Source organism: Alosa sapidissima, chromosome 1, assembly GCF_018492685.1.
Source record: "Alosa sapidissima isolate fAloSap1 chromosome 1, fAloSap1.pri, whole genome shotgun sequence".
Classification (NCBI taxonomy): Eukaryota; Metazoa; Chordata; class Actinopteri; order Clupeiformes; family Clupeidae; genus Alosa; species Alosa sapidissima.
In genome coordinates, this window is record NC_055957.1 from 11396121 (window position 1) to 11418399 (window position 22279).

At 41.0% G+C, this 22279-nt stretch overlaps 2 protein-coding genes across 4 annotated transcripts in view; one reads left to right on the forward strand and one right to left on the reverse strand.

Annotated features, from left to right (window-relative positions):
* Window positions 1-20823, reverse strand: part of LOC121678409 (cAMP-specific 3',5'-cyclic phosphodiesterase 4B-like) — a 41439-nt gene extending 20616 nt beyond the window's left edge. The window contains exons 1-6 of one of the 3 annotated variants that reach the window (XM_042057942.1): window positions 20785-20823; window positions 10609-10728; window positions 6649-6896; window positions 828-1022; window positions 453-489; window positions 299-363 (exon numbers count right to left, since the gene is read on the reverse strand). In XM_042057942.1, coding sequence (XP_041913876.1) covers window positions 299-363; window positions 453-489; window positions 828-1022; window positions 6649-6896; window positions 10609-10650 — 587 coding nt within the window. In that variant the 5' untranslated portion in view covers window positions 10651-10728; window positions 20785-20823. Of the gene's footprint in view, window positions 1-298; window positions 364-452; window positions 490-827; window positions 1023-3621; window positions 3777-5526; window positions 5820-6648; window positions 6897-10608; window positions 10729-20784 lie in introns of those variants that run through there. The other 2 variants (XM_042057949.1, XM_042057959.1) reach the window with 2 other exon arrangements.
* LOC121678724 lies at window positions 14260-15561 on the forward strand. The gene is made up of 2 exons (XM_042058232.1): window positions 14260-14282; window positions 14313-15561. The coding sequence occupies exon 2, from the start codon at window positions 14379-14381 to the stop codon at window positions 15537-15539; it is 1161 nt and encodes a 386-aa protein (XP_041914166.1). The 5' UTR covers window positions 14260-14282; window positions 14313-14378; the 3' UTR covers window positions 15540-15561.
* Window positions 20824-22279: the final 1456 nt, after the last annotated feature.

Below are 22279 nucleotides of genomic sequence, written 5' to 3' on the forward strand. Positions count from 1 at the left end.
TGGGAACATCTATGTTTGTTTGTGTTTTTGAGAGGGCAGCGTAAATTATACTTCAACGTGTACTGCTAACATTGTATGGTGTCTCGACGGATCCTCTAGCGCCTACCCAGCAGAAGCATTACCCAGTGTGTGTGAACACTGAGGTGCTGGCGCCCCCTGATGGCGAACACATGAAACACAAAATAATTCTATCATTTTTTCCCGACACAGCACTTCTTTCTATCAGTCTGCAGGCAGTTATAGTGAATGTTCCATGGGAAAACACAAAGCCCAGTAACAAAACATTTTGTGTGCTTACTTATTCGATGGGACGTTCGTCAAGATGGTGACATTATTCCTTACAGTGCGAAGACTGGCGAGTACCTACAACAGAGCGTGACATGTCCGGTTGTACATTTCTAATTCACCATTAAACTTTCTCATTAGCATGATTTTAAAAACAACTCACTCACCTGAGCAAATGGTGTGACTATCAGGTCCTCCCCATGGCTAGAAAAGAGAAAAATAAACAAAAGAAAATTGGCTTGACAGTGACCAGAACTGACACACTAAACTGGTTAAGATAATCAGGGCATATAACATGGGGGGAAAGGTAAACGATACAAAGCAAAAAGCTTTACAAATACTGTAATTTGACCAAATGCAGTCGCAAAATGGTACACTGACAACACACAACTCTGACATGTTGTGTGAGTAACTACAATAGGTCATTCTTTGACCGATCTGTACTTCACAAGGTTTTAAGGTGGAGAGGTTTGATGTGTGTGTGTGTGTGTGTGTGTGTGTGTGTGTGTGTGTGTGTGTGCGCACTTAGGTGTGTCACTTACAGCTCGCCCACGATGGAGGAGTTGCGGGACATGGACTTGGGCGAGAGGTCATAGTCGCTGTCGGACCGGTACAGGAAGGACTCGCGGCGCTGGCCGTGGCTGGCCATGTTGGGGTGCAGCACGAGGCCAGAGCCAGGGGACACCTGGGGGTCCAGAGGGCTGCCACTGGCTGATGCCCCATTCTCAATGTCAAAACTGCAACGCAAATGTCCAGGATTTAAACATTTATTTAATTAGTAATGCCTATGCTTCTGTAAATACTATTCCATGTATTTCAATAAACATGTGTAGTGTTGGTACAGTGCGTCTACAAACAAACATGGGATGGAACACGTGCTGGCAGCATTACTGACACTAAACTGCCATCAATGTGATGTGTTACTAACAACATGGGATTGCAGTGCATTCTGCTTGGATTTTAAAATGAGAACAACGCAACAATGGTCTTACATGGACCACATCTTTTCACCGATATAATGATAATCTATATTGTGTTAACAGTGTACAGTTGGCAGTGCTTTTAGTACATTCAAACAATGTGTTAAAATATTTCCAGACAGTTACAGTATGTGTGAGACATTAATTACAGAAAAATGTATCGACATGATTGACATGTTGATCAAAACTGATCAAACAATGACAGGGCTCTACACTAACATTTTTTTCCAGGAGCACTTGTGTGCCCAAGTTAAAAAATGTAGGAGCACAGACCAAAATTTGGGAGCACAGTCAGTTCTGTACTTAACTTACACATAATCTAACATTACACTGCAGCTAACAGTTAAACATGCCAGTGCACCAATTGCGAATATTAAGAATGACTGACAACATTTAGGCTACAGGAAACAGGATTTTAAAGATCAGTGCCTATTTTATTTTCAGTCTGTTCTATTTTCCTACATTTTGTTAATGTAAAATAATATAATACATTGCCATATTTGCATTTAGCCTGTATATCAAGTATCCTGCCAAATGTAGGCTAATTTATTTATTTGTGAATCCACCTGTAGCTAATCCAAATATGCCCATGGTGACCTATCTGACTGCATACTGCCTAATACTACTACTAAAACAGTACATTTTCTCTTCCACAAAACCCAACATAGTCTAATCAAGGATATATATATATTTTTTTTATACTTTTATACTTATTTTTTTATTTGAAATATCTGCATTGATGGGGGCAGTAGCCAAACGTTAGGCCTACTTTCGTTTTGCACTTAAGCTTGTATTCGGTGTAAACAAACAAGCATGCGTGGAAGCCTGGAGTTGTCAGTAGCGTTCTACCTTTGAATAAAATGGGAGTATTACGGGAAGCTACTTTTGTGCCTGTTCGCTACAGCTATATTTTGCATATTGCAGCCAATACGTCAACTGGGCTAAAAGGCATGTTAGGTTACCTTTCCTTCTCTCACTGCATTCTCAGAATCTCATCCTGTTCCTCCTATATCCGATGAATTCGGTGGATAGAAGAACTAATTTCTTCAATCTTTTCATCTTGGCTGGCTAGTCTAACATTCCGCTTTTTCTGCGCGCTCATGGATTTCATAGAAGCGACTACTACTATCGAGTCCCAACGCGAAACTGCTAACGTTGATGGGAGGTGTAGTTTTATGCTGCATTCGCGACGTGATTCTATGGTTTGCACCAGTACTGTTTCTCGATGTTGCGGTGTATTTTGTAGACAAACATTGACATGGTTAGAAGTCATTCGCACCAGTGCGCCTAGATATTTTTTTGCACTCGCACGTCATCATTTTTACTCGCATGTGCGAGTGAAATGGGCGCACTGTAGAGCCCTGAATGACCTGTTCTTTGCCAGAAAAAAATACTTTTGAAAAATATATTTAACTGAAACAGCTCAGGTGTCTAAATAGTCAATCTGAGTCAGTTGTTGGATAGCTCAATTTGATCTTGGTTTACATGTTATACCCAACCACACAATGCTCAAGTAATCATTTTGGTTTCTATAGACCCTTTCAACATTAAAAACAAAAATAATGCTTGAACGTTCTATTTGGTTCCCAATCTACTTCCTCTGCATTAAGATAACATATGGAATGTTAAAACGGAAGCCTTGTGCGGCCAACTATGATGCTGATAATGGAACTCTCTTGAAAGGGTCTATACAGCACACATGCAATCATATTCACACCATGAGCACAGCCACTGCACTAACATGATTTTAATCCCATGTCATTTGGTAGGTGGATTAAGACATTCCAACATGGTTATGGCTTCTCAGTCAAATTACATTTTCTATGGTACTTCCCCCCACTAATCTGGCCAGGAGGGATTATCCATGCAGAATTATATGGAACTAACAGCAATATCCCAACACCTAAGTAATTCCTCTCTGAATATGCAGCAAACAAAATGCTGGCATTCTGCTGAAAGACAGGCATGCCCAAACACATTGCATTTACATGGAGCAGACAAAGTATGGTGCGATGCAAACGTACACACTCTTACTGTACTTGCCTCGGGTCTTAACCTGTGATGCTCACCTCACAGCACAACAAGTCAGGCTACAGGAATACTACTGACACTACAACACAGTCTGACCAGCTAGACAAAACCTGGACCACAATGCTCCAGTCACTGTAGGATTCTGAAATTCTCTATGATAGTGAGACAAAAATCAACTGCACATATGAAACGTTGTCTCTCCTTCCCTAGCTGGAAATCTGTATGGAATACAAAGAGAGAGCAAGAGAGAGAGAGAGAGAGAGAGAGAGAGAGAATTAAATAAAAGAAAGAGCAGGAGGGAGGCGGATAGTGGAGAGCAGCTCACCTGAGAGCAGGTAGATCAGCTCCACTGACCACCTCCTCACTGAAGTCAAAGTGGGGCCGGCCCCGCGAGCGGCGGCGCGGGGAGAGCCTAAACATGTCCGCCCTGGCGGTCAGTCCGAGAGCCTGCTGGGCCGCATGCATATTCGCCACCAGCCTCCTCCCTCAGCACTGATGCCAACGACGCCAACACAGAGCGCACAGCGCAGGGGCTCAGGGGACGAGTGTCACAGAGAGAGAGAGAGAGAGAGAGAGACAGTAGATCTGGGGTGGATTAAAGGAAAATGGACTCCACTCCACCGCTCTCTCGCTCTCTCTCTCTTTCTCTCTGTCTCCCTCTCATTTCCTTGCTATCGTTCTCTCTCTGACAGTCTCTTATCACATTACATCTCTTGTGCACTGGATCTAACGTGCTTTTCACGTCACAGCACTCTTTCAAGAGGTGATTAAGCCTTTGTAGTTAACACACAAGCACACTCAGCTGGGAATTTACAGGAGCTGGTACGCATATCGAAAGAGAAAGTTTCTGCATTAAAGTCATCATAGTTGCTTCTGTTGCAAGACATAACTGAAGTTCAACACTACACTAGTGGCTTATTCAGACATAACTGAAGTTCAACACTACACTAGTGGCTTATTCAGACATAACTGAAGTTCAACACTACACTAGTGGCTTATTCTGAGAGTTGCAGCCTTTCAGAATGGCAGTAATTTATGAAGAACAAGGAAGAGCAGCCGAGAGTTGGGAAGTTCCACTGTTGCATCAGACGGATGTAAGCCAAAGGGTAGAGAGACCAAAGGCAACTAGTCCGAATGGTGGTCCAATCACAGACAAACAGATGACCAGCCGAATAGAGAGTAACGCCATAATTATCTATAAGCAAACTCAATGTCAAAGACTGATCTACCGTCCCATCAACTGAGAATGAATAAGGTTCAAGCGTCCTTTTGAGAATAACAGCTGGGCTACAGCAGATGCACAACTGAGGCCAGTGCTGTAGCTGTGGAGTTAACATTGTACATGGCGGGTGAAATCAGTCCCTGCCATTCTATTATATGTACAAATTCATGAACACATGGGTTGATATGTTTATTTATGTTTTCTTAAGAATAAAATCTAGTAGCACTTTTGTCATACGCATGCCATTGAGGGTTGTATAAATTACAACCATAACTGTAATCATATGAACATAAATGTGTGCATTGATCTAAAAAATAAGTCCAGATATTATTGTCAAAGTTTAACAAATATTCAAAAACTTTGGTGAGCAACATTTGCATGTTCTGAGTATGCCTTTGTGTGGCTATATTACCATTGCTTCAGGTGATTATATAAACAATATTCAAACCAAAACTACCGCACCCTATACTAAGCCATGACACTTTTGTCCTTTTGACCTTTTTTGTCCTTTTCTCATCCCATACCACCTTCAATCCCTGCCCAACTGGCATCCTCACCCCTCCTCTCTCTCTTTAGGTCACTCTGAATGCATCAGAGTGAAAACATGAGAAATATTAGTCTCTTGAATGAACAATTAACCATTCCTGATCTGAATGGCAAAGCATGAACTATCGACTAATCTCTTGTAGGTCCTGCACACAGTGCAGTGTGCCAAACATCCAGTATTTTAGAATCATAATTCACTGATAGCAGTCGCAGATCAACCCCATTTCACCAAAACTTTTTTTTCTGTCTTCATGCAATTACTGACACATTTAGCAAAATATTGTCTGTCTCCACAATTACAGTTGCAGCATAAATAGACGTTAACGTTACCGTTTTTAACAGTGAAGTGAAAGTATTGGTGTGATGTGTTGTAGCCAAGCTTTGACAGCAACTGCACCACTATTGTGACGCACTGCTAAAACTACATTGTCCCCTCACACACACAGTTATCGTCAGCCTTACCAGGTATGGGCAACAGTGAAACGCCTGCGTTGCCGGAGAGCCTTCTTCACTACCAGCTTGCGGAACAGGCTCGGCGAACTTTGGGGTGAGACTTTCACAAGGGATGACTGATTCTCTGGGTTGGTATATTCCACAGTATCAAGGGCAGTCTGTTCCTTATGTATCCCAAGGCTCTGTTGGTGATCCTTTGGATCGTGCTGTATTGGTATTTGCTCATGCTCAGACAAAGAGGCAGCGCCTATATCCAGGAGCTTTCGTCTAATGTCTTCAGCTGACATATTCACTTTAGCAGTAACAGAAGGATAACAGAAGCATCACTGCACTGCTTCACACCCTTCCCCACTCTTTCTTGATGTATAACCCAAACATATAGCAAATTTCACTAATCACTAACATACCTTATATACCATACCATAATAGACCTTATTTCACTAACATACTGTGCCTTATTCTGTATATGCTTCTCTCACTCTACTGCAAGAACTCAATAACTCTGAGTCTGCTTCGTGGCCTCTGCCCTGCATTGCATCTGGGGAGGGTGTAGAAAGAACAAAATTCATTCCATCTCTCTCACTCTGTCTCTTTGTCCCTCTGGGACAGTCAAGACACTTGCTCATGAAATATGACACCATAAAGTATCCTCAATGTAACTTTGTCTTAAGAATACGGACACGTGCACACACGAGCACACACACAAACACACATCAAAACTATAATAAAAGAGGAAACCATTCTTCCATACAACTTCAGATATGAAATGTAATGTAGACATGTAGGGAAAAACAACAACTCCCAACGTGATTCAATCAACAATATCACAACATATGAGCCGTGTTATGGAAGTAAAAAGAAATGTGCTGATAAACTGGGACACACACAACCAGCCATATGTCCTGTTCTCCCACCATCAGCTGATTTGTGTGAGGCCAGTGTGTGTGCATGTATATGCGCATGTATATGCGCATGTGTTAACAATGTTAACAAGTTAAATAGAATGCACTTGATGTACTCTGTGTCTACACTACTCTATATACAGTATCTGAGTGGCAGCCCCAACACGTGCCATCAACACATGTGACGAGTTTCAGAGAACATTAGGAAGGTGCTTTGCGACGGACTCACCCCTCGTTGGGCACTGGTGTGATGTTGATGAGCGGGGGAATGGGGAAGACCAACGAGGAGGGCCTGGACACGGGGTCCTCGTCTGGGGTGCGCGCCCTCTCTGCAAGTCTCCATGACAACGGGGGCAGCTGCAGGGTCCCCGAGTGGCGTCTGCGGCCCCTGCGCAGGTCCACTCCCAGAGCGCTGCCAGCCGGGTGCACTCCCAGAGCGCTGCCAGCCGGGTGCACTCCCAAGAGGTCTTTGCTCTCCTGTGAAGGGCAGCGTGTTAGGGCAAAGGCTGATGGCTTTCATTCAGGGGTTTACAGTAATTTCCTGTGTATTAACCGCATTGTGTATAAACTACAGGACAGAGTTTTACGCAAATTAAAAAAACTAAACCATGTATTATACACACCAGTGTATCAACGGCAGTGCCCAACTGCCCAGTGAATCAAAATCAGATTGTGCTCTAATCATAAAGACGCACAAAGAAAATAAATGCATGTATAGCCTGCCACTTTGTATTAAACTTGTATCTAAAAAAATGTTGCTAAATCAATGTATAAACCTTGATTAATAGTCGAGAAATGGTAGTACTTGAGTCCGGTCTTTTATATGGTCGCGGCCTCGTGTTGGACTAGGACTTGTCTTGGACTGGCCATGTCTTTGTCTCAGACATTGATCTGGCCAAATATTCTAGCTGGTCTTGACCGAACAAAATCATTAATTAAGTGACCTTGGGCATTGACATTAGCCACATATTAACCAAACAAAATGCTTGCCAAAAAAGTGTTCCTAGTATGTGGTTCAGTGACATAGGAGCTGAGTGCTGAACTTTGCTCAACTACAGATTTTAGTGTTTTAGAATGGCTTGGTTAAACTTCCACACTTGGAATACCCTCCTGGCAGAGTGGATTGTTTTTGTTTGTTTGTTTGTTTGTTTGTTTGTTTGAACACCAGGGGGCACTCCCTGCTATACTGGAGAGGAAACGGTCAGTTTCTGTGCAGCCACTTGATATACACTGGGATTCCTAGAGGAACTAGGATACACAGAGAATATAAAATGAGTAGGCTACAGTCACGGGATAGACTAGTGAGATGTAACAGAGGAGTTTCGATCACCTTGCCCTTTTCTCAGAGTTGCAGAACAGTATACCTCTTCACTGCAAGTCTACACTACTTAATATTAAGAAATGAAACTACAAAAATCACATTTAATGCACAACAATGCTTTACTACTCAGAGTACATTAGTGTAAAGTACTGGCCTTTGAAGTGTTTGTAGTGTGACATAACGGTGGGCCGACGCACCTTTTGGGCCGATAGAATAGGCTACAGTGTTTCCCCTACAATGTATTCATCAGAGTATTTGATCATTTGAGTAATAGGATACGCAACCATTTACATCTGGAGATAGTTTGTAATTCCTGTAGAGCTCACCAAAGCTTTTTGAGCATTTATTTTACCAAATGACATGGAAAACATAATTAATTTCATCCACATATTCTTATGCACCATGCACAACAACGCTACAGTGTACAGTTGTACAGTGGCTAATTACTAATAATGTAAATGAAAAAGGTGAAAGAAAAACATGAATAATCCTGTTCAAGTACTGCAATAATCATGCTTTGTAAATGCTTGTCTTTGTGGTTATGTCATAATTTGTAACACTCAATCTGAAAAAATCCACCAGAAGTCACCATTTAAGGAGTCATTTTTTCAACATTTTCTTTTTTTTTTTTGGGGGGGGGGGGGTTCCTACGATCAACAGCACCGCTGCTGGAACATTTTCTAGGGGAAACACTGATATATATAATTTAATTATTTTGGCCAACGATCGGCCCAAAGGAAGGACAATCAGCGGCCCATTGGTTACATTTCAATATTGACACTGGACTGATCCAATAACAGCTCACGTCAGGCCCCACCCCTCCCATTTTGGCTCAGAGCCAGGATTCTGTGAGCGCATCAAAAGTTAATCGAAGTTACCTACACGAGATTGTGGCGGGTGCCGGTAGTGACAATTGTGCAAAATTAACACCAATGTAGAAGCTTCAAAAATACAATATTGCAAGTAGGCTAGCATATGTCAGCAACATGTTGAAGTTCGTTGAGTTTGAACGAGGATGTAAGCAAGCATACAGAGCAAGGGACAGTGAGCAGGTGGAGAGTGCGAGCCTAGTTGAGGCTACATGATAAGAACTCAGGTCAGATTGATCAGTTTCTGTCAGACGCCCATAATTCAACATCGATGGCATGAGTGGTGGTTCAGTTGGTCTCTCAAAGTAGAGAAGGGTTGTATCTTGGAAGGGTCATCATGGTAAAGAAGGGCTAAAAGACTGTAGACTGACGGAAATGTAGGTTACAAAACGTCACGTCATGCACAAGTCAACTAAGCTACAGTATACTGTATATAACCTATACGATAGGCTACTGGAAGACACTACAGATAGTCCATGTAGCTGTAGGCCTACTGTTCCAAAATGTACCAGCAATGTAGGTAGGTAGCATAGCCTACAGGAATAAAATATTTCCAGCAACAGCCCTGTTCATTTTGTGTTGTTTCAGTTGTCCTACAGTGATAACTGGTATAAATTACATTAATGTCTAAGACAATCTGGGTAATTTAACTCTTTACACATAGGCTTCAGTAATTTTTGGTGCTGCTGTCAATTGTAGCCCATTGAATAGTTTGAAATGATACTTTGAATTCAAGCAGAAACTCTTCTTTAATAATTGCTTGTTAGCCTACTTGAATATGGAGATCATATGCTCCATGCCTACCTCTGATCAGTCAGAGAGATAACCAATGAGGCCTACATCACTTTCAGTGCTCCATGACAGTTGAAAATATATGCATATTTAAAGGTAATGCGAAGATTTTGTATTTAATTAGGTGTGCCCGACTGATTTGAGGGCCGCTTGGGCCAAATATGCCAGGGTCGATTTTTGGTCCCAGTCCGCCCCTGATGGTACCCTTTGTTTCTCAGAGCTTCAGTGTACCCCTTTGGTTTTTATGTTTCAAAATGATGGCTTGCCAGAGGAGTTTAAATTATTCATGGGCAATGACATTGACTTAGATCTGTGCCAGCCAGCACTATTCATTTATTATTCTTTTTAATAGTGACACATGTCTGCATATTTATAGTTTGATGTTCAGCATTTGCCAAGGTGTCACTATAATTGCAAGTCATCATGTATCATGTCATTCAGTTTAACCTGATACGCAGTAAAAAGACAATCACGTCTGGTGAAACTAGACTACACAAAGATGGTAAACCAGGTGGTCAGAATCTACAGAAAATCATGACGGCAAGAGACAGAGAAGAAGGGAAGTGAGAGAAGGAAAGCAGAAGATGCTTCTTTTGCTACTGGATGAGACCTGCATTATTAAAACCTCTCTACAATTCAAACCATGAAAAAAACACAACTGTCCAACTGAGCCAGGTCAGCCTTGAATCATCCTAAAAAAAACATTTGGACCAGAGGAAGCTGTCAGATACTGCACAAAAGCTCTCTCAAGGACAAGTGAGATTACCATGGCAACCCTCACTGCTCCTTTTCAATATTCTATGCCAGTGAGCTACCTACTGAAACGTACCATCGCATGACAGAGACATTAATGATGATAAGAAAATAAAACCTAGTGCTGGAATTACACAAAAAGTTATTTTAGCATCAAATGAATATACAAAACATGATAATAATTTCTTTCCTGCGAGTGGGTTAACAGATGGGTGGCTTGCCTTCTCTGTGTCCCTCTCTTCACTCTCTGTTGGCCGCCCCGTGGGTGGCCAGTCTGTTCCTGTGGTCGTGGGGCTGTGACTCATCAGTCCCACTCCTGCCCTAGTTCCCCTGCCAATAGCCTGACTAAAGGTGTAGCTGCACTTTACTGTATATACAGGAAGAGTGAGGCGGCCAAGCATCAAACAATTGTGGAGAATATACTGCACTAATGGACAAGGAGTTCTTCTCTCACCTCAGTGGGGGTCACCGTGAGAGCACTGAGACTCTTCCGCATGGTGACGAAGTCCAGATAGACACAGCGCCTCGTCCTCCTGGAATCAATTTGGAAAGGGATGGAGTGCCTGGAAAAGGACTTAGCACAGTAACATCCTATTATATATTACACACGTCACACAACATAAACATTCAATTTGATACTTCACTCACACAAAGTGTAGGTCAGGGAATGGACCACTTTGTCAGTGTTCATTTCCTACAGTATAAGACCTATTTCGCTACCAACACTGAAACATCTCACTTATATCAACATCTTTACTCTGTTTTTTACTTTTCTTAGAAAACAGCAGGCTAGGTCATATAACACATACACACTGCGACCGAAGCTGTGCACACAAGTTTGTACAGACAGACACAAATACATGCATTCATACACACACATGAACACACATGCACGCATAAGCCTCGATGTTTACAAGGAGTTGCCACGGTCATATCATGTACCTCTATGTACATCTACTTATAATTACTATTGTTACATAATATTATTTTCATAAACAATATTCAAACAAGATGCTCAAAGAGATGTCAAAAGGTTGTGCTGAATCATCAAACAGTGAAAACGACAGATCAAAGTCAGATGATGACTGTCTCTCTGATCAGAAAGGTCAAATTCACCTTCAGATAGTGAAAAAACCCTCATAAAAGAAAATAGAAAATTCTACCACCCAGACATCCATAATTATAGTCTGAGGGTCTCACTGACTGCGGCATGACATACTGTGGACGCATAGAAAAGGCTCAAACAGGTCACACTCCAGGGGTCACGTTCATTTACCTTTGTATTTATTCAAGCTGACATTTCTATCCAAAGTGAATTAAAGGCGAAGTCAGCAATGGCAGACAGCAGGAAGTCATGTTTGTTTACACTACCGGTCAAAGGTTTTAGAACACCCCAATTTTTCCAGTCTTTTATTGAAATTTAAGCAGTTAAAGTCCAATGAATAGTTTGAAATGGTACACAGATACGCAAGTGCTGAATTGCCAGAGGTTAAAAAAGGTAAGGTTACCCAAAACTGAAAATAATGTACATTTCAGAAGTATGAGTACAGTTTCTTTCACCATCAAAAGGCACTCAGAAACCAGGGAAAACTCTGACAGGAAGAGGTCTGGCAGACCCAAAGCCACAACAAAATCACAAGACAAGTTTCTGAGACTCAACAGCTTGTGTGATATGTGGCTCACAGGACAACAGCTTCAAACACAGCCTAATTGTGGTCGTAGAAAGGCTCAGTTTCAAAGATGTAAAGACAAGACTTCGAGTTGCAGGTTTTACAGGTCGAGTTGCAGCAAGAATAAGAAAAAGAGGCTTGCCTGGCCCAAGGATTTTTGTTTGGCGTAGAGTAGGCAAAAGGATGGTTCCTCAGTGTGTGACATCAACTGTCAAACATGGAGGAGGAAGCGTGGTGTCACATGTGTCTTAGACACTCTGCCTACCAATTTCTTCAAAACTGTTTTTCACCTCATAGCGGCGGATGTCCTTCAAATTGTAAATGTATCACTGCTGTCTGGCACCTTTCCTAAGTCACTAAAAACAGCTGTTGTAAAGCCACTTCTCAAGAAGAATAACCTGGATGCCTCCATGCTAAACAATTACAGGCCCATATCCAATCTACCTTTTATTGGCAAAATTATTGAAAAAGTAGTCTTTAATCAATTAACCACCTTCCTAACATCAAATGGGTATTTTGATTACTTTCAGTCTGGTTTTCGGGCAAATCACAGCACTGAAACAGCTCTCATTAAAGTTTCCAATGACATACGCCTCAACACAGATTCAGGTAAAACATCAGTCCTAGTGCTACTGGACCTTAGTGCAGCATTTGACACTGTTGATCACAATATTTTACTACACAGACTAGAACACTGGGTTGGATTTACAGGCATAGTTATCAGCTGGCTAAAATCATATCTACAAGAAAGGAGCTTCTTTGTTGCCATCGGAAACTGTACCTCAACACCAACGTCCTTGACCTGCATGAATGAACTCATTCATGCATTTATCTCCAGCAGGGTTGATTACTGCAATGGACTGTTCACAGGCCTACCTAAAAAGACTATTAAACAGCTTCAGGTGATATAAAATGCAGCAGCTAGGACTCTAACAAAAACTAAAAGAACTGACCACATTACTCCAATTCTTAAGTCCTTGCACTGGCTTCCAGTAAGTCACAGAATTGACTTTAAAGCACTATTGCTTGTTTATAAATCAGTAAATGGAGCAGGACCTAAATACTTGTCAGACATGCTTCAGCAGTACACACTGTTAGATTTTAGTGGTTTTCTGTATGTCATTCTTTTGTGAATGTATATTCTGGTATTATAATTAGTCAGGAGTTTCCCAGATCTTTGCTTCAGTTTCTTACCTTGGCTTCACCTTGCAACATTGTGCTGTGCTGTGCGTACAACAGGGTTACCAGAACTCTGTTGTTACATCCAGAATAAAGAACTATTCTTTCGCAAGCCAGCCTCAAGTTTTACCTGCTCTTAACTACACTGGAATCTACTCGGTCAACTGTGTCTCCATTTGGAATTAAGGAGACAATTTTAATAGCATTCTTCAGTTGGTGTTGTCACCCAGTTGTACGTGAAATAAGGAAAAAACAAGATTCATCCTGAAGAGGACAACAGCCTGTTTCAACGGTGAGTCGTTTTTAATTATTCATGCTACAAAAAAGAACAGAAATTTGCTGTTTTTGGGTTATAGTTTGACTAGAGTGTACCAGTGGGTTGAGCAAGAAGAAGTTTTGCCTGCAGCTGTCTAGAAGCCAACAGTCCTGCATGTTTTGTGTGTATACAACTATTTTGACGTCGTAGGCCTGTTTAAGCATTTTGAGCTTTGCATTCTGTTTTTTTTCATTTTGTGGATATTTTGAGATAGATTTTTATCTCTTGGCTGATTTAGTAGTGGTGACTGACTAAATTAGAGGCTAACTGTAGCTTAAGGCTAAGTTAGAGTTTGTAGCTACTGTTTTATGTGCTTGTTAGTATTTCCCGCTGCGCTGTAAGACAGCGTTTCAAGTCTTGTTCTGTAGTTCTATGGTGCAGGGTGTGAGGCTGTAACAAAGAACGACTGGATTTGGTGTGGTGCATAGCTGAGGCTAGGCAGGCATATTGTTTCGCTGCGAGGCAGGAGAAATTTGATAGTGCACAGTTTTTATGTGCTTGTTAATATTTTGCGCTGGGCTGTAAGACTGCGTACAAGTCTTATCCTGAATGCATTTGGTGTGGCGTCAGCCGAGGCTGGACGGGCATATTGTACGCAGCAAGACAGGAGAAATTTAATAGTGCACGGGCTAACTATAGCGGTCGCTAAGTTAGAGGCTATCATTAGGAATGTTCATTCTATGATAGAGTTTTGTAGTTACTGTTGTATCCACATAGTGTTTTTGGCGGAGTCTTTCATGTGCCGGATAATATTTCTCGCTGGGCTGCAACCTGCGTGCGCTTTACAGCACTAATCAGACAGGAGATTATTGATCAGGGCACAGCGTTTTGAATTGCCTGAGGGAATCAAGCGCAGTTTTCAGACTGGCCAAGAATGCAGCTCAGTTTGAAGTGTGAAATGTCATTTCTGTTATACGCGTCACAAGTTGGGAAACACATTTGTTTTAATGTTAACATCTCAAGGGTAAGCAGTGATGCTTGAAGTAGGCTACGTAGCCTACCAGTAACATCTTGTTGGATATCTAGCTTTTCATTTTAACATCTAACATAACTAACACAATGTTCAGTAAAAGGAACAGGGCCTGTGCCAGCCAGATCCCTACAACTGAGAAAGGTGGGATGGCACCGCCCCAAGTTAGTGAAGATGAAATAGTTACAACGGTGAGAGATTTTTTGAACGGTCATCTCAGGATGGAGGAGACCGAAAATAGGATTGAAATGAAATATGGCATTGTGAATGATGATGATAATTTGTGGCCTAAGGCCGATTTGCAGCGAGCATGGGGGAAAATGCAACGTCTATCCGATAGAAATAAGCTGCCATTGTCTTTAGTCATCTTGAATCAAGCCATGCTTAGGCGCGAGGCTGCCGAGAAGAAGGAGGCGGCAGAAAGGGTTGATGCGCTCAAGAGAGAATTGTCTGAGCTTAAGGCTGAAATATCTGCTTTAGCAGAGAAGGAGAACTCGCTAAAGGCGGAGAAGGCTCAGGATGAAATAAGGAGTGCCCAATGCGCGAGATCTGAGCCGATGCCAACTTGTTTAAATGAACAAATTCTGCCGGTTACAAACCACATCCAATCTGTTTGTGATGTTGAAGGCGAGGAAATGATCTTTAACAAGATACAACATGTGACCACTTCTGTTGAGCCTGCTAAAATGTGGATTGGGCAAGCATGTCAGACGCTGCCTAAAATGGATAGCCTGGGTTTTACTGCAGCTGTTTGTGCAGAGGTTGGCAGGGTGCTGGGCACCCAATGGCCGTCCCATGGTTTTCATCACCCACAATCCTTTACAGGAGTTGAGAGAATGAATCATTTTTTGAAGGAAAGTTATGATAAAGGCCACCAGGAAGGTTTTCCTTGGTTTGTGCCATTGCCACCGGTCGTGTGCAGTATGAGTCCTACCAACAACAAAGAGACAGGACTTGGCCCGCTTGAAGTTGTGACTGGAAAACCTATGTCTTCACTTGTTTTGTGTACTGCGATTGTACATTTGGGATCAGATGCTTTGAGTGCATATTGTTCTGAATTGGCTAAAACATTCAAAACAGCAGGCCATCAGTTGACAATGGAGTGTCACAAGCATCTTGACGGGGGACACTCCCTACCTGGCCATTGGGCGATGATTAACAACCCACTCAGTGTAGTCTTTGAAGCTAATTGGGAAGGGCCATTCCACACGTTGTTAGCAACTGATGCCGTCTCAGACGACCATGGCTAAACCTTGAGTCCTGTCCTAGAAATTACATGATGCTGAACCTTAGGAAATTATATGACCCTTTTATAATTTGATAGATTCTTGTTTTCAGTTTAATTTGTATGCTTTTTCCAATTTTCTGTGAGCATTAGTATACTGCTCTTTTTTGTTTGTCATTTCAGAAACTACTGTCCGTGACCACAACCCCCAAACAGCCGTTTGACGACGACACCAGCAGTGATCATAGCGACATGGGAGTGACCCCAGGATGCACAGAGTGGATGACAACCGTGATCCTGACAATGATGGTTTTCATATCAGACGTCCTCCCACTGCCAGACCACAACCAGATGTTGGATGTCAAGATGGGCATGAATGGGACTATATTTGTTTGCGGGAAACATGCATACCCATGTTTGCCCTCAAACAGGGAAGGGAGTTGTTATGCCGCTCCGACCCAACATTTCTTAACGGATACAGAGTTACCTTCTGTTATGGATAAGATTGCCAATGATACTATAGAAGCCCTATCCGCAATTAATGAAGAATTATATGCCATTCACAAAGTAGCCTTACAGAACAAAATGGCTCTGGACATTATACTGGCGAATAAGGGTAGCACATGTGAAATTCCGACACAAGAGTGTTGTTTATTGGGAATCATTCAGATTTTAATGACAACCTTGGTTCCTACTCTGTCCATTTATGCAATTTTCAGGATTTGAATATCAGTTACCTGACTACAAGAACACCACACATAGCCCCAGTTAGAATTAGCTGACTGACATTAAGGTGATAACTGAAAACTCAGTAAGCATATGAGTAGAAAGGATGCAAGTTGCCCCTCTGGCTTGTGGAATGCAAGTGCCGCTGCAATTCGCAGGGTAGTAGGTGAATTTTTACCTCATTTGTTTTTTTCCCCTCTGCAATTGATAAAATCAGAGGTTGTTTTACAAATAGGTTTTTCGCACCTACCAATGAGTTCAGGAACTTGGCATCCTAATTGTAAAAGACACTACACTATAGAAACATTTTTGGTATTTTTGTTAAAATTTTATTATTTTTGGTATTTTTTAATACTGCAGAAACTGCGAGGACAGGATGTTTATTGTAAGCAGACAGAATGATGTCACCTTACAATAGCAAATGGTGTACCTAACTAATTGTTCCCCCACAAGACGTCTTAATTCAATAAGGCTATATCACTGTCTGTTTCCCCCCTCCAATTTGACCCCAGATGTGAATGTATATTCTGGTATTATAATTAGCCAGGAGTTTCCCAGATCTTTGCTTCAGTTTCTTACCTTGGCTTCACCTTGCAACATTGTGCTGTGCTGTGCGTACAACAGGGTTACCAGAACTCTGTTGTTACATCCAGAATAAAGAACTATTCTTTCGCAAGCCAGCCTCAAGTTTTACCTGCTCTTAACTACACTGGAATCTACTCGGTCAACTGTGTCTCCATTTGGAATTAAGGAGACAATTTTAATAGCATTCTTCAACACCTTCTCGTCCTCTCAGGTCCCAGGTGAAAAACCTGCTAGTAAAACCTACAGTTAGAACTAAACATGGTGAAGCAGCTTTTAGCTGCTATGCGGCTCAGCTGTGGAACCAGCTTTCGGATGACATTAAAAAGGCCCAAATGTAACCAGTTTTAAATCTAGACTTAAGACCAAACTGTTCTCAGATGCTTTCTGCTAACTGTGCCGAGTTACAAATTCTAAATCTGCCTTGATATTTATTCTACTTTGTCTTTTATTACTTTTTTTACTACTTTTACCTTTGTTTTTGCTTACTAATTATTCTTTATTTTTAAATGATTTTACCTTGTGTTTTATGTTTTCTTTTTCTTTTTACCTTTTAACTATTCTTTGACTATATTGCCCTTCTATGCTTTTATTTGTTATTATTGTTTGGTTTTGTTTATGTAAAGCACATTGAATGACCTCTGTGTATGAAATGTGCTATATAAATAAACTTGACTTGACTTGACTTGACTTGACTTGACTTGGTGGTCTGGGGCTGTTTTTCTGGGTCGGTGAGAGTGGATCCAGATCACTTTCTGGATCCAGAGTGATAGGCACCCTGAACTAAACGACTACTACAGCATTCTGCAGCGCCATGCAGTACCCTCTGGTATGCACCTACTGTATTTGGTCAGGGGTATATCCAAACCCCTGATAAGATAATGACCCAAAACATAAGTCCAAGATATGGCAGAACTACCTTAGGGGAAAAAACAAGATGGTAAGCTTGAAAAAATGGAGTGGCCAGCACAGTCTCCAGACTTAAAGCCCATCGAAGAATTAGGGTGCTTTTAAAACTTTTGACTGGTAGTGTATGTTTATGTTTATGTTTAAATGTATTAGCAGACGCTTTTGTCCAAAACAATATACATTATATTTTAACCAAGGACCAAACGAAACATACCAGAGAGGTAGCTAACTCCTCCCCTAGTATTCCACACAGGGTTTAGTTTTTGTTTGGGGGACAGACTGCCCCCACTTTCAATTTGTTTTTTTTTTGTTTGTTTTTTACAGTGTACTTACAAAATGGGCTGCTAGTGGATTGTCAGGAGATTATTGCTGAATTTGACAAAAAAAAATGATGGGCTTGAAATCACGTATGATTGCTGACTACTTTTACGAGAGAACTAATTTGGTAATGTCTTGTTGTAAAATGACATTTATCTTTACCTGCCACATTAGCTGTTTTATGCTTTCTAAACCAGAGAACAAACAGTAAATCATCAGCATGACTGATGATGGCTCTCCTTCTTGTGACTAAATTAGCTAAATTAATTTGAAGAAGCAAAGGGGACAAAACAAGCTACCAGAAAATAATTGAAATGCTGAGAACCTGCATAATGTTGCTTCAATTGCTAAAAAAATAGCCCATTCCATGCCAAGTAAAGATGATTAGTGATCACTGAACTTCTCAGCATGTCGAAGACACTTTCAATTTGATGGTCTGGTCCTTTGAATTACAGTCAAGTGCTAAAGTGGTGGGGAAGATTGCCTGGGGAGGTCAAGTCCATTATGGATATATATAGCAAATAAAAATTGTAAGTCTACCACCAGCCTGTAGTATGTCCTGGCTTGGCTTTTCCGCCATTTTCATTTGCATAACATATAACCAATTTTTCAAAACCGTTGGGACGCTGTGTAAAATGTAAATAAAAACAGAATGCGATCATGTAAACCCATATTCTGCTGAAAAAAAAAACATAGACAACATATCAAATGTTGACTTTGAATAATTTTATTATTTGGAATTTAAAGCCAGCAACACGTCTCAAAAAAGCTGTGACAGGGTCTCAACAAAAGGTTGCAAAAGTTTTAAATGGTAAAAAAGAACCCAAGGAGGAACATTTCACAACTAATTACATGTAGGTTAACTGGCACCATGACAGGATATAAAAAGCATCCCAGAGAAGCTTAGTCTCTCAAAAGCAAACATGTAGAGGTATTTATCACTGTGTGAAAATCTATGTGAGGAAATCATGCAACAAAGAATAATGCTCCTCAAAGCAAAATTTCCTCATGGATAGTATATAATATAATAAAATATACTGAGAATCCAGAGAAATATTTGTATGCAAGACACAGGGCTGAAAATCAATATTGGATGGCCATTCTAGGCCTCAGATGGCACTGCTTTAAAAACAGACTTTTTTCTGTAATGAAAATCATTGTATGGGGTCAGGAAAATGTATGAAAACACTGTCTATGAACACAGTTTCATCCACAAATGCTGGCTAAACTGTATCATGCAAAGAAGAAACCATGCTTTGATCCAGACATGCTGCCATCTTATCTAGAACCAAGTTCTTGTAAGATGAACTGTGGCGAAGTGGAAACTGTCCTGTGGTAAAATCAATCAAAATGTGTCATTCTTTTGGGAATTCATGGACTTCCCCATCCTCCGAGATAAAGAGGAGTTGGACCATCCATAGTGACAACACCATGTGACGAACAGTCAAGACAGTGACGTCAGCCACAGAAAATGACTCACAAGTCACACATACTATCAACAAATGCCAGTCTGTGGGGAGCAAAGTAACGGCAAGGTCTTCAGAAGCCTGAACAAAGAATGCTTCTGTTGCCCAGCGCACTAGAGTAATCATACACAACACTGTCTTCCAAATGAATTAAATAAGCTTGTGACCAAATTAATCCTAAACAAGGTGTCCAATTGGGGGTAAAATTGTCCACATTTCATGATAAACCGAATCCTACACATCACAAAGAAGCTTTTGAGCTGTGTCGGACATCACAAACTAGGCATATTAGAGACCAATTCAACCTCTCTTTGATGACCTCAGTCTCTTAATTAATTACCTGTGGCTGGCAATTTCAGAAGATCAGGACAATATTGCAAAGCTAAATGGATAGACCCATTTCCCTCAAGTGGAGACATCTAAGCAGAGACACAGCACACCAACAGAGCCATCTTTTATTCTGAAATATATTAGGTCATCAGGCTGTAGTTTACACCGACTTACCAACATAAAGGTCATTACAATAGTTCAGGGAACATAAATAAAAAATAAGTTGACGATCTGTGGTTGTTTGGGGTATACACGCTGTGTAGGCATCCCAAGAGTGGCATTGAGACTACCCCAAACCTTTTCTGGTGCGTCTTTCGATCCCGTTTAGGTTGCTTAAACTGCAGAAGACCTAAAGCAACTCTGAGGAATGGCAGGGTAGACTATGGAATAAATGAATGACCAAGGTTAGCGTTCTACGCAGTAACGCAGTAGCCTACGCACGGCAAGATAGGGACAGTTGCTGCCAGCTGTAATAATGATGGTATTGTTTCATTTCAGATGGTGGCTGTTTTTTCTGGGATAAAAAAAAAAAAAACACACATTTTGTCGAGTCATTTAGGCATTCACAGTGGACTTCTCTTTATTTTTAAAACGCCCACGAACCGCATTTATCATTTCACCACCTCTAAAAGCGCGCATGCAAGTTGACTGTCCCGAGAAGTGAGTGAAATCACTAGGTGTTAAGGTTACAAACAAGGGTGCTACACGAGAATGAATGGCGTTGGCCAGAGTGTTAGAGAAAACAGTGGGCTACAGCCACACCTTTCACGTAATGTTACAGAAAAGTTCTAGGCTACACTTTAAATACGATAGGTTACAACTTAACCATAACAATAAGGGCCAGTCGACTCGAAATGACCGAAGTGCATAGGCTACATTCACATCTTACTAAGGGCAAATCCTTGTGAGAGATCTAGGTTTTTAAAATCCGACTCTTACCTGCTAGTCACTGGGTAGTCTTCAGAAAACGGTCGGTGTAGGCTAGTCTGAGGTGAAATCAGCGTTCAGGCTTTGTATCCCATCTGAGCAGACGAACCTGCAACGGCTCCATCTCATTCGCTGCGAGAGTAGCCTATTGTAGCCTATGCAGCGCAAAGCCTGCTCCGCAAAGCACAGGCTAGTTGATCGATTGCTCGTCTGTTCTCGGTTTATCATGAATATGACAAACGAGCAGGAAAATGATTTTGAACAATATTTCAGAATGTCGTCCGATATACAGCGGGGAAAATATATTAAACACGTCAACATTTATTTTCAGTAAGTAGGATATAGCCAAGGCTACTTCCAATGAGGCATGAGATTTTCACCAGACATTATGTTTTGCAACAATAAGGTCTTGGGAGAGCTCTTTGCTTTTACCCATCATGAAATGTTTCTTGTGTGACACCTTGGTATATATAGCCCATCAATATAGGCTACTAACCCAGTTTATATTAATGTGCACAGATAGGAAGGATAATTACTCTCTAACTAATTTTTCCCTGTGTCATTCCACTTTTTTACTCATAACTACTTATGGACATTAATGTTTGGATTTGTTTTATATGTATGGATTACCTAAGTTAATACTATGTCTGGTGAAAATGTCATGCAAATGGCCTCATTGGATACTTCAATATTGTGTTCAATATTATTTCCCCCGCTGTAATATAGCCTATAGATAGATAGATAGATACTTTATTGATCCCCAGGGGAAATTCAAGGTCTCAGCAGCATACATACAACACAAACACATTCTTTAACAGCAGAAAGAGTAATTAAAGTATATAATATAAAAACACAACTAAGCAATAAGGACAGTAGAAGAAGAAGATAAAGAATATGCTAAATATACTAAAATACAAATTATACTAACTAACACTTAATACAATATATAAAAATATACTAAAATACAAATTACAAAAATACAAATTATACTAACACTTAATCTAAATCAATTCTAAAAACAGTATCCACATAGTGGTGATTAATTAATCCAAGACGCTTGCAATGACTGAGGCAGGGGCTGAGCCTGTGATTCTCTGTGCATAGTAAGGTATGGTAAGGTGCTCTGTGTGAATGAGTGTCATGGTGGTAGTGCAATGGTGATAGTGGTCATGGTGATAGTGCAAATGAGTAAGTCCAACAGTGCAACAATGCAGAAGTAAAGTAAAGTCTATCTATCTATCTATCTATCTATCTATCTATCTATCTATCTATCTATCTATATCTACAGACTGGGGGGGGGTAGTCTAAAACTAATGGCACACACACACACACATACACACACAAGTCACCGGAATAATCATATGGAGGGTGCAGTTTGTATCCTGATGCAAAAGACATACTATAGCCATACATTAAGTTGATCATTATCATGATAATGATGGCTTGTTAAAACTGGGGTGAGTGGTCAAAAATCATGCACCAGCACCAAGGTATTGTGGATTCTGGC

Coding starts and splice junctions, on each gene's coding strand:
- LOC121678724 (XM_042058232.1), top strand. CDS start 14,379: ATGTTCAGTAAAAGGAACAGGGCCTGTGCCAGCCAGATCCCTACAACT.